We start from the raw sequence: 12,045 nt of genomic DNA on the forward strand, positions 1-12,045 counted from the left end.
ACAGTCTATCTCTGGAGCCCTGGACACTACAGCCTACAGATTGACCAGTACTCCGCTAAGAACAGCCAAACGTCACAGGAAAAGACAGGACGCTACAAAATCATTTAAAAAAAACCAATGATAACTCTGCCGTGACAAGAGAGCTGAGTAATACAGGTCATATGGGTCTTACTGCCAGGAGATTACTGCCTGCCTGGCCACAGTCGGTCTGTGTCCAAATAGGCACCCTATTCCCAATCTAGTGCACTACTTTTGACCAAAGCCTTATGGGCCCTGGTCAAAGGTAGTGCACTATATAGGGAATATGGTTCCTTTTGGAAAGCAGCAGTTTGTGATGAGTAGAGGAGGATAGGATAGGTCTGCTAAATAATATTACAGTTTAACATGTCATTAAATTAGGGGAGAGCAAGGCCATTTTACACCGCAGATCTGCAGGTGTGGTGGAGGAGGATGGGTCTGGGCTAGTCTGCCTGCCTGCCTGCCTGCCTGCCTGCCTGCCTGCCTGCCTGCCTGCCTGCATTTATCTACGTGTTTGATTCAGTATAATCTCATAATATTCATTCATTCATCCTAAAAACTGTAACACCAGATACATGTCTGTGTGGCACAAAACGCAAAGCTAGAGATTTGTTGTACACTTGGTGCTATTTTGGACCAAATAATTCCACACATGCTTATCATTGGTGCCTATAAAATGTAGCCGCACAGGCAATACACATAACTGGATGATTAAGCAATCTATATGATAACCATGTCTTTTCCACCCCATTCCATTCCAGGAAATTCCATTGCAATAATCGGATCTTCCAACATTTCTCCAGGTTTTTTACCTATTTGTTTACATCACATGTTATAATCATAAATACTTTCTACGTATTTAAGAAGTCAGTCTGCAATTGTAATTCAGATACGCCATGCATCCATTTTCATACTAAGGCCGGTGTTCCCAATTTCGCTCGTAGACAACATGTCTTATGCGTTCGTGGAGATCGCATTCAAGGCAAACGCTACAGATGTCGGCTCAATTACAAATGACTTTTAAAGCGGCAATCTGCAGTTGAAACAATAACAAAGCTCACTCCCTGCCCGTTTCTGTAAACTGCTATTGTGATGGGGCTGAAGAAATGTGACCACTTTCAAAATTCATAGACAGAGACATAGATGCAAGGACTGACCATTCATGATATGGATGTATATATCCAAAATGATAGTTCTAGGCCTAGATTCAATCAGATCAAGTGTTAACCGGAGACACCTGCATAGCTGATGATTTGGTGGTGTCAGAGGTGAAACTGTGTTAGAGCTGTCAAATCAGTGAACAGCTGCTCTTGTGATCATTGTCACGAAGCCACACATGTCCCACTCATCTTAAAGTGTACAACGAGAAAGTGTAGGCTATATAGAAATAATGAGGTGTAATGATGAGGTATACTGTATATCAGCCTAATCGAGGTGGAGATGACTTTTCACATTCCAGTGTTCTAACTTACAAACAAGGCTGCGTGGGATTTCTCTTAATGAGACTCCGTGTAGCCAATGGCAATGTCCGCTTTAGGTATAATGCCAGAAGCCGCTGTGGATTTGACTGCTCTAAACCAGTTCCAATCCGGCACCGTCAAAACATCAGCTATGTGGATGTCGGCTAAAGCGGATCTGATTGAATCGGCCCCTTAACCATGTTTTGTGGCTATATAGAGTTTGTTTGCATTTACTTTAATTACTAACATTGGAGTAAAACAAGCTTATATTTTTGGGTTCTGATTGGGTAAGCTCATGAGGCATTTTTAAGTTATATTTTTCAAGAATCAATGAGTACATACATATATTTAAATAATGAGACCAAGAATGGGTATACAACTGCAGTGCCCCCTTAAAAGTAAGTGTGCTATAGTGTGATTTCTGATTGAATCCCGGCCTAAAATACTACAAACTCTCTCACAAGAATTTGTTGACTCTCCCCTCCCCCTAAAACTATAGGATACATACCTGATAGTGATGATCTGGCCAAAGTCCAACTCGTAGTTGTTAACCTGGGCGATGAAGATGGCCGCCACTGCCTCATAGAGTGCCGTCCCGTCCATGTTGATGGTGGCGCCCACGGGGAGTACGAAGCGGATGATGCGTCGGTCGATGTGGTTGTTCTCCAGGAGGCACTTGAAGGTTATAGGCAGTGTGGCAGAGCTGAGGAGACAAAGAAGCAGATTGCGTTTTAGATAAGTATTAATATTGGATTAAACTCGCTCAACTCTATTGTCTTGTAAACTGAACAGGCATTACCATTCAACTTTAGTGATGGGTGGACAGCCAGCCATATTGATTGTACCTGTGTGTATGAGTCAAATCAGCATGGTCTGAGGGGTTTTGTCCATTCTAGGGATTCTATTTCTATGATTAGATTAAGGTGAAATTGGCTGTGCTCAACTCTATTTTAGCTGCAGGCAGTCTGCGTTAACTGACAAACTCAGGTAACAGTATTTCACTGAGGAATGGTATTTGAAGATATTAGTGCTTTCCTTAATGAGTAATATAGTTGCTTGGCATAGCAGCTAACCTAGCTGCTAACAAGCTATCAAACTAGCAACGTTTCCTTGACAGCTTGAACATAGCCTGCGACACGGTTAGCCCTTGTCACTGGACCATTTATTGTCCCGGACTTGTGGCTGTCTAAATCTTTTTTGTTTGTTGTTGTTTAAATCTGACCTGCAACCTGCCCTCTGGAAATGTGTGGAGTGCCAGTATTAGCCTACGTTGCTACCGTGGCATCTAAAGCCAAAGATGGGAATCATGGCGAGGACAGTGTTTCTCCATCACAGGTGAAGAATCTTTTAAACAAACAAAAAGGTTTCTACAAGCAGTTTTCGCAACAACAGGAAAATGGCTTAAAGAGCGTTGTCCAAATACTGATGGACTCAACTAACAAAAGAATTGACAATCTGACCAGAGAGGTCCAGGACCTTAAAAACAGTTTACAGATCTCCCAGGGAAAGGTGGATGTCCTAAAATACTTGCGTCAAGATGCCAACAAACTGTAAGCACTCTTGAGAGACATTAGCACTCTCTGTAAATCATTATTAACAATGACTGGGAAAACAGATTGTTGGCATCTTGGCCCCAGAGGATATCATGTCAAATGGTGTTGAAGTGTTGTGGTTACAAGTTCACATGCCTCATCTAAAGTCTCTTCTTTTAAGATGCTACTACAGGCCACCATGTGCTAACAGTCAGTATTTGAATAATACTGTATGTGTGCAATGCTTGACAATGTGTGCGATGTTAACAGAGGTATATTATCTGGGTGACCTGAACATTGACTGGTTAACTAGCTGTCAATTTTTGGGTCCTTAAATTAAACTGGTATACTTTTTTATTTATCACAATTTTCTTTAACCAATTACTGTATGGTCTTTAATGCAAGGTCGACAGACAAGTTCCTTACTTTTTCTCCCTGAATAAAGGGCAAAGTGCCTTTCTTGAATATAGGGTGAGACATTCTTACTAATTTGATAGAGAACCAGTTCGGATTTAAGTATAACTTTTTTATGACTGAAGCATTTGGTGAGGTGACTAATGCTTTAAAATTGAATAATTTCTGCCTTACGAATTCATATTTAATGCCTTGCAATGAAGGGCACCTATTGGTAGATGGTTAAAAATAAAAGCAGAAATTGAATAGTGTATCAATACACCCAGTCACTACAAAGATACAAGAATCCGTCTAACTCAGTAGCTGGAGAGGAACGAAACAGCTCAGGGATTTCATCAGTCCAATGGTGAATTCATAACATTTACAGAGTTTAATGGCTGTGATAGGAAAAACTGAGGATGGATCAACAACATTGTAGTTAATCCGCAATACTAACCTAAATGACAGAGTGAAAAGAAGGAATCCTGTGTAGAATAAAAATTATCCAAAACATGCATCCTGTTTGCAATAAGGCACTAACGAAAATGAAAACAAAAGGGGCGGATCCTTAAAGGTTAAAGGTCTTACTCACATTGGCTGCGGAGAGCATGATCACACAGTTTTATAGACTGAGTCTCTGGTGCATCCTGCTTTCATTTTTGCTTGTAATCAGAAATCAGGAGGATAGTTATGGACAGATTTGCCAAATGGAAAGAGAGGGAGAGCTTTGTACGCCTCTCTGTGTGTGGAGTAAAGGTGGTCTAGAATTTTTTCCCCCTCTGATTGCATATTTAACATGCTGATTAGAAATGAGGTAAAACTGATTTAAGTTTCCCTGCATTAATGTCCCCGGCCACTAGGAGCGCCGCCGCTGGATGAGCGTTTTCCTGTTTGCTTATGGCGGAATACAGCTCATTGAGTGTGGTTTTAGTGCCAGCATCGGTCTGTGGTGGTATGTAGACAGCTACGAAAAATACAGATGAAAACTCTCTTGGTAGATAGTGTGGTCTACAACGTATCAAGAGATACTCTACCTCAGGTGAGCAAAACCTTAAGACTTCCTTAGATATCGTGTACCAGCTGTTGTTTACATAAATTCATAGGCCCTCGTCCCGTGTCTTACCAGAGGCTGCTGTTCTGTCCTGCCAATAGAGTGTATAACCCACCAGCTGTATGTTCTTAATGTTGTGTCGTTCAGCCACGACTCGGTGAAACATAAAATATAACAGTTTTTAATGTCCCGTTGGTAGGATACACGTGCTTTCAGCTCGACCCATTTATTTTCCAGCGATTGAACGTTAGCTAGCAGAACGGAAGGCAAGGGCAGATTAGTCACTCATCGCCTAATCCTCACAAGGCATCCTGATCTCTTTCCGCAAAACCTATTTTTTCCTTTTCCAGCTAATCACAGGGATCTGGTTCTGGTTGGGCATCCATAGTATATCCCTTGCGTCCGACTCATTGAAGAAGAACTCCTCGTCCAACTTGAAGTGAGTAATCCCAGTTCTGATGTCCAGAAGCTCTTTTCGGTCATAAGAGACGGTAGCAGCAACATTATGTACAAAACAAGTTACTATGTACTAAAACAAGTTGGTTAAGAAGGCAGCCCTACCCTCCGGCGCCATCACTTTACATGTAGCGCCTATATTTTTGCTCAGTGTAAATGACAAGAAAGACACAGACAGTGGTAAGGCTGATTCAAGCTAGTATTTTGTCATTTCATTTCAACCAAACTCAACACGAGACAGAGATGCTTATTTCAATGGCTATGATTCATTCAAGAGCAGAGAGATTCACTGAAAGATCCTGCTCATTATATTAACACCCTTTACTGCTGTCAATGTTTAATTGACAAACTCCCCAGTCCCTCCCGGTGACAAGAATACCCATAACATGATTTTTCCTGAAAATACAGAGGATCAACAACATTGCTTTCACTCCACATTACTGGTCTGTATAACACAGTGAAAAGAAGGAAGCCTGTATTTTTTTTAAATCCACTCCAAATCATCCATTCTGTTCGTAATAAGGCCGTTAAGTAATACTGCAAGACAACACGGCAAAGGAATTAACTTTTTGTCCTAAATTAAAAACTATATATAGAGTGAAACCCCCTGTTTTCAAGTATTGTGGCGGCAGCATCATGTTATGGTTATGGTTGTCGCCAGCAGAGACTGGGGAGCTTGTCAGGATCAAAATAAATATGAAACCTAGCTTTTTTGTGGGACAATGACACACATTTTAATGCCAAAGACACACCAGAATTGCTTTCCAAGAGGTGTCATTTTCTATAATTATCTTTCACTTCGAAAATGTGTAGTAGGTTGTGTAGATCCGTAGGGAAAATATCAAATTGCATCCCTTTTTAGATTACATTTTAAGGCAGCAAAATCTGAAAATAGTGCATAGTGAAAGTCTACACACCCATTGCACCGTCTATTAATGCCTTTTTCAACGGTCACCCTAGTGGATGTCTCCATGACTAGATCGGGTTGGGGCCATACAGGGGACTCAAGGGTTCCATACCAACAAATGTGATGAGATCTGAGTGAGATCAGTGCCATATGATGAGTGAGATCAGTGCCAAAAGATGTGACCACATTTATTAGGTTAGTAGGGAATGTGACTGGAGCTAGGGTTATGGTTATAGGGTTTTGACTAGGGTTAGTGTTATGGCTAGGGTTAGTATTATGTCTAGGGTTAGGGTTACGGCTAGGATGGAGGCTGGAGCTAGGGTTAGGATTGAGCCAGTGTGTGGATATGAAGCTAGGGTTAGGGTTAGGGTCAGTTTTATGGTTGTTGATGTTTACCTGGACGAGGTTGCCAGGGAGATGAGCAGGGCCTGCAGGATGCCCCTGATGTAGACGATGGGACTCTTCTTGGTGATGAAGAAGTACATGGCTGGTAGGATGAAGAGACCGTGCAGCACCAGTCCCATCACCACGGTGATAGCGTAGAACCCCAACTTCTTCCCCATGGCCGACGGGTCGTCCATCTCCAGGATCTTACCGGCAACCAGGAACACAATGCCGAAAGGGAAGTACCTGCGGTGGAACAGGAAATTAAGAGTTGTTTACATTGTAGATTCTCATTGTAGGTCCTTTTTTTTACCCAAATAGGCTAGTTTTTTAACAGAGCTGGCCTTTTGGGAGCCCTAAGCGAGATTTGGTTGGCCTTGCTCTTGACGGTGGAGAGAAACATTTTGGTTTTTAAGTTACTTTCCTGCAATTCTATACATTTGGGGTGTACAAAAAATGTAGCAGTTTTAAAGCAAGATTTCTGCAGTTCTACACATTTTGGCTATGAGGCAGAGAGACATTTTGTGAGAATACTCCTGGTAATTTTATAAAACATGTCAGGCAATTCTATTCATTTCGCCATGGGGCAGCGATATTTTTTTTCCTGCAATTCGACCCATTTTGCCATGCGTTGAAGATATATGATATTTCATTTATTTATTTTGCTCCTTTGCACCCCATTATTTTTATTTCTACTTTGCACATTCTTCCACTGCAAATCTACCATTCCAGTGTTTTACTTGTTATATTGTATTTACTTCGCCACCATGGCCTTTTTTTCGCCTTTACCGCCCTTTACTCACCTCATTTGCTCACATCGCATATAGACTTGTTTCTACTGTATTATTGACTGTATGTTTGTTTTACCCCATGTGTAACTCTGTGTTGTTGTATGTGTCAAACTGCTTTGCTTTATCTTGGCCAGGTCGCAATTGTAAATGAGAACTTGTTCTCAACTTGCCTACCTGGTTAAATAAAGGTGAAATAAAAAATAAAAAAATATTTTTTTTTTACACCTTTGCCATTACTTATGCCATGTTAATGATGTCTAAGTGATAAACCAAATAAATGGGGTCCCCCTGGAGGTCATGGCCCCTGGGCACTTGCCCTCTGTGCCTGGTCGGTGGTCAGCCATGATTACTACAAGTTTAGATGGCCAGACTTAACTTACCAATATATATATATATATATATATATTTATTTTTTATATCTATTTGTTTTATATATATATATTTATATTTTTATATATATATTTTTAAAGTTGACATGGCTAACTGAGTGACTGTCAGTGACTGAAATAACAAGAGAAAAATTGCTGATCCACAACCAAATGTTGATCCTGCACCTTGTGCATTCTACTATTCTAACTCTCAACAGTAAGTTGAGACCCCAACTGAGTTCCTTGTGAGGGGCCTCTAGCTCTTACCAGATCACTATGGCGACAATCTTCAGGACAGCCTCGTTCAGACTCTGACAGAAGTTGACCAAGGCGCTGCCATTAGGCCCCATTCTTCCCAGCATGATACCTGGAGAGACCACCACCAACAACAACACATGGTGTTAGACTGAGACAACATGGACACCATACCGTGGGCCAGATTGATTTGATAATAGTTTGTGCTTTTACTATAGGGAATTGATAAACATTGAGGAAAGAACTAAAGTGTAAAGTTTAACTAGATGAAGGGCAGGGATGACAGTGATAGTATCTGATGTCACTCAAACATAATGGCACAACAAGGCAGTATGCCTTAGGGGGTTTGTGTGTGTGTCTGTGTGTTTGTGTGTGTGTGTGTGTGTGTGCATGCATGCGTGCATGTCGGCGTGTGCATTTGTTAGTGGAACTGTCCCTCACCCATAATGTCATCACAGGGTTAGAGGTCAGTGATGACGTCACTCACCCATGGTGGCGGAAAAGATGACGATCCCCAGGACGTTCATGCCATCGCTGGTCCCGGGCAGTGTGCGCATCTGGATGTCAGGCGGAGGTGTCAAGTCCAGGGAGAAGTTCTGGATGTCGGTGCCGTTGTCGTCCTGGACACCGTAGATATAGACCCTCCGGGTGGTGCTCTCCATCAGGGAGGCTGCCACCGTGGGTGGGGGGGCCTTCATGATGGGGATACTCCTGGTACGGTACTAATAAGACCAGATGTATACATTAAAATTATATTAAAGTATTCAACATATACTGTATAAAGCTCTCTGTCAGGGCCACTTTGGGCAGGGGGGGCTTCTTTATGGGAATACTCCTGGAACATTACTAAAGTAACAAGACCAGATATGTACTTAGTGTACAAAACACCTTCCAAATATCAGAACAGCCTCAATTCATTGGGGCATGGACTCTACAAGGTGTTGAAAGCGTTCCACAGGGATGCTGGCCCATGTTGACTTCAAAGCTTCTCACAGTTCTGTCAAGTTGGCTGGATGTCCTTGGGTGATGGACCATTTTTGAAACACACGGGAAACTGCTGAGCGTGAAAAACCCAGCAGCGTTGCAGTTCTTGACACAAACTAGTGCACCTGGCACCTACTACCATACCCTTTTCAAAGGCACTTACTTAAAACTTTTGTCTTGCCCATTCACCCTCTGAATGGTACACATACACAATCAACGCCTCAATTGTCTCAAGGCTTAAAAATCCTTCTTTAACCTGTCTCCTCCCTTTCATCTACACTCATTGAAGTGGATTTAACAAGTGTCATCATTAAGGGATCATAGCTTTCACCTAAATTCACCTGGTCAGTCTATGTCATGGAAAGAGAGTTCATAATGTTTTGTACACTCAGTATATATACAGTATATATACAGTATATACATTAATGTCATACTGAAGTATCTAACATATTATGTGTAGATAGATATACAAGCTAAGCATGATGATGGTACGTGTATGAAAAAGAGTCAGAATTAGTTAAATATACTGTACTGAATGCATTTCGGTCAACGGTCACCCATAATTTGGTGAATTTGTATTTCAAATATACAGACTTCTATTTAAATTAATCTCATTCATCTCCTATTATCGGCATTTCATGCTTTGGCACTCCTCCTAAAACTCTTTAGGAAACTAAAATGGAAACGGCTACATTTCTATTATATACAGTATGATAATGTCATACTGCTCACCTGTTGGAAAGTTGCTTGGACCAAGTTGGCTGGGAACATGTTTCTGGAAGGGAAGAATAGAGGAAAGGGTTCAACTCTGTAGCCGGCTGACAGGTTTCAGAAATTAAAGTGTTGAAATAAGATTCACAATTTTTCAATCAAACTTTTTCATGTGAAGTTCAAATCTGTTATGTGACTAGACTTTCCAATAACAGACATGGAAGCACAGAATGTTCCAAATGAGGAGTCAGAGAACCTGACCGCATCCAAAAGCTTTACACTTTATTTACAACCTTTTTTGGTGCACCACTTCTCTCTTTCACATCATCTTGTGGATAACCAGAAGCGTTGTACACAATGTGTACAGTAGTAGCATTTTCAGTAGAACACATAGAAGTAGCAATGCCAAGGGTGTCTAAAGCTTTCATCAAGGAAAAGGGTGGCTACTTTGAAGAGTCTAAAATCTAAAATGTATTTTGATTTGTTTAACACTTTTTTGGTTACTACATGATTCCATATGTATTATTTCATAGTTCTGATGTCTTCACTGTTATTCTACAAAGTGTAAAATAGTACAAATGAAGAGAAACCCTTGAATGAGTGGGTGTGTCTAAACTTTTGACTGGTACTGTATACCGAAGGGTCTAGCCAGCTTGAGAGTCTGCACGTCACCACTTGGTACTGTAATTACATGTGTTCTAAGATAGCTTTATGTGATTATTAAGTGGCTTATAGGACTTATGAGTTGTTTATAGCAACCATAGTCCAAGCTTTAATTTAGGTCTATCTTAGCCAGAGATGTCATGTTAGAACCTATGCATAATGCTATGTGTATATTCTAAATAACATTTACCAATAGACCTACTAAATTATGAATGTATAGTCAAAGAGTTACTCTATAAATGAGGGATGCATTTACTCAAATCAACTAATAAGATTTATTAGTCACAAATTAATTGACACTCAAACAATTACTGTGTACATAAAATACATTATACATTACAGTATAAGACAGAGTAAATGACTCTCAACTAATAAGAAATACGCGTGTCTTAATGTAGCTTTCAAAACAAGTTCTCAGTTAAACCAAAGGAGACTGATCTTTTGAATGTTATGACCAGACAACAGGAATGTGCCTGATAACCGGTCAACCCAACATACAATTTTGACCCGGTCTCTCTGAACATACCTAATATACAGCTCTTGAAACAATCCAAGAACAACAATTTAATTCACATAATTACATTCACAACCTCAGGTTCAGTTTTAATCACTTTCAGCCTTGGAAGGCACCAGGAGACAAATGGAATCTCCTGCACTTTGTGGGAATGTCCCTCCCAGGGCTGGAGGTGCGAGCTCAGGATGAGCGTCGCTATTTGAAATGCAAACATATGGCCAGTGCTAGAGGCATCACTACAGACCCTGGTTCAATTCCAGGCTGTATCACAACCGACCGTGATTGGGAGTCCCATAGGGCATCGCACAATTGACCCAGCGTCGTCCAGGTTAGGGTTTGGCCGTGGTAGGCCGTCATTGTAAATAAGAATTTGTTCTTAACTGACTTGCCTAGTTAAAAAATGGTTCAATAAACATTTAAAAATATATATGTATATAGTGCAATAATAAACAACCTGCTCGATAAACATTTGTAAAATTCACTGTATAAATATAATGTGATTAATTTGTTGATTGATGGTTTTAAGAAATAAATAATAAGAAATAAAAATACTGATATAAAGTATTGAAGTGCAGTATATTTAATCACTAGGTCATACCTGTAAACTGTGTAGGTGACAAATAAATTGGATTTGAATTTGACTTGATTTATAGTAGATTCCATTACTAAGTCATCTGGTCCTCTATGAGAGTCAAGCATGCCAATAAACCACTCTGGTAATCAAACACAGTGTGGATCAGAAGGAAACACTGACCTCAATGCCACTAATTAAACCTACACCATTACACACGTTCATACACACATCACATTAAACACACACGCAAGCTCACGGCCATAAGCACACACATACTTGGACATGCAGACGCACACATACACCTCGCACAAACATGCACAAAAAGAGGCGCACCGACATAAGCACATATATACACTGGCATGATAGATGAAGGCAGGGAGGGAGGCTCTAAAGCTTTAGGGTAAATCCTGAGCACAGCTGTCCTCTGGGATAAAAAAAAACCCACACAGCAACAACAAGGACAGGCAGGATCCCTCCTCCTGGCCTCACGTACATGTGCCATAGCTGCTGCCTAGGTAGATACCAGGGTTGGGGTCAATTCCAATTCCACATGTTCCTTATTGAAAAGCTTTAAAGTCAATTGGAACTGGAATTTCAGTGTACTTCCAGAATTAACTAGAATTGAAATGGAATTGACTTCAACCCTGGTATAGATGCACAGGTCATTGTCCCACACATTTTCAAAATGTCACAGGGCTTAGCACTCACTTTTCATTTTATAATTTCTCAAGATTAAAAAAAACACATAAATAATTGCTCAGTTACCCTCTGCATCAGTTCCCTATGTTTAACAGCATGCAACAGGCTAATGCACATGCTCAGCTCTAATCAAAAGACACCTGAATGAGTACCACCTATACTTACACAATGACAATAAAAGATATTCAGTGTTCCTTAATCAGTTATATTTAATAGTAATAATGTAGTAATAAAGTGCCATTGTCTGTGTACAGTCTCTCACATGAGGACTCTGTGTTGTAGGTA

The 12,045-nt window shown here is 40.6% G+C and overlaps 1 protein-coding gene across 1 annotated transcript in view; it reads right to left on the reverse strand.

Annotated features, from left to right (window-relative positions):
* The window catches only part of LOC139377432 (excitatory amino acid transporter 5-like), an 84,104-nt gene that overhangs the window by 22,279 nt on the left and 49,780 nt on the right, over window positions 1-12,045 (reverse strand). The window contains exons 4-8 of the mRNA XM_071120461.1: window positions 9,332-9,374; window positions 8,103-8,337; window positions 7,628-7,727; window positions 6,214-6,447; window positions 1,987-2,181 (exon numbers count right to left, since the gene is read on the reverse strand). Of these exons, the coding sequence (XP_070976562.1) occupies window positions 1,987-2,181; window positions 6,214-6,447; window positions 7,628-7,727; window positions 8,103-8,337; window positions 9,332-9,374 (807 nt within the window). The remainder of the gene's footprint in view (window positions 1-1,986; window positions 2,182-6,213; window positions 6,448-7,627; window positions 7,728-8,102; window positions 8,338-9,331; window positions 9,375-12,045) is intronic.

Source organism: Oncorhynchus clarkii, chromosome 20 (assembly GCF_045791955.1).
Source record: "Oncorhynchus clarkii lewisi isolate Uvic-CL-2024 chromosome 20, UVic_Ocla_1.0, whole genome shotgun sequence".
Classification (NCBI taxonomy): domain Eukaryota; kingdom Metazoa; phylum Chordata; class Actinopteri; order Salmoniformes; family Salmonidae; genus Oncorhynchus; species Oncorhynchus clarkii.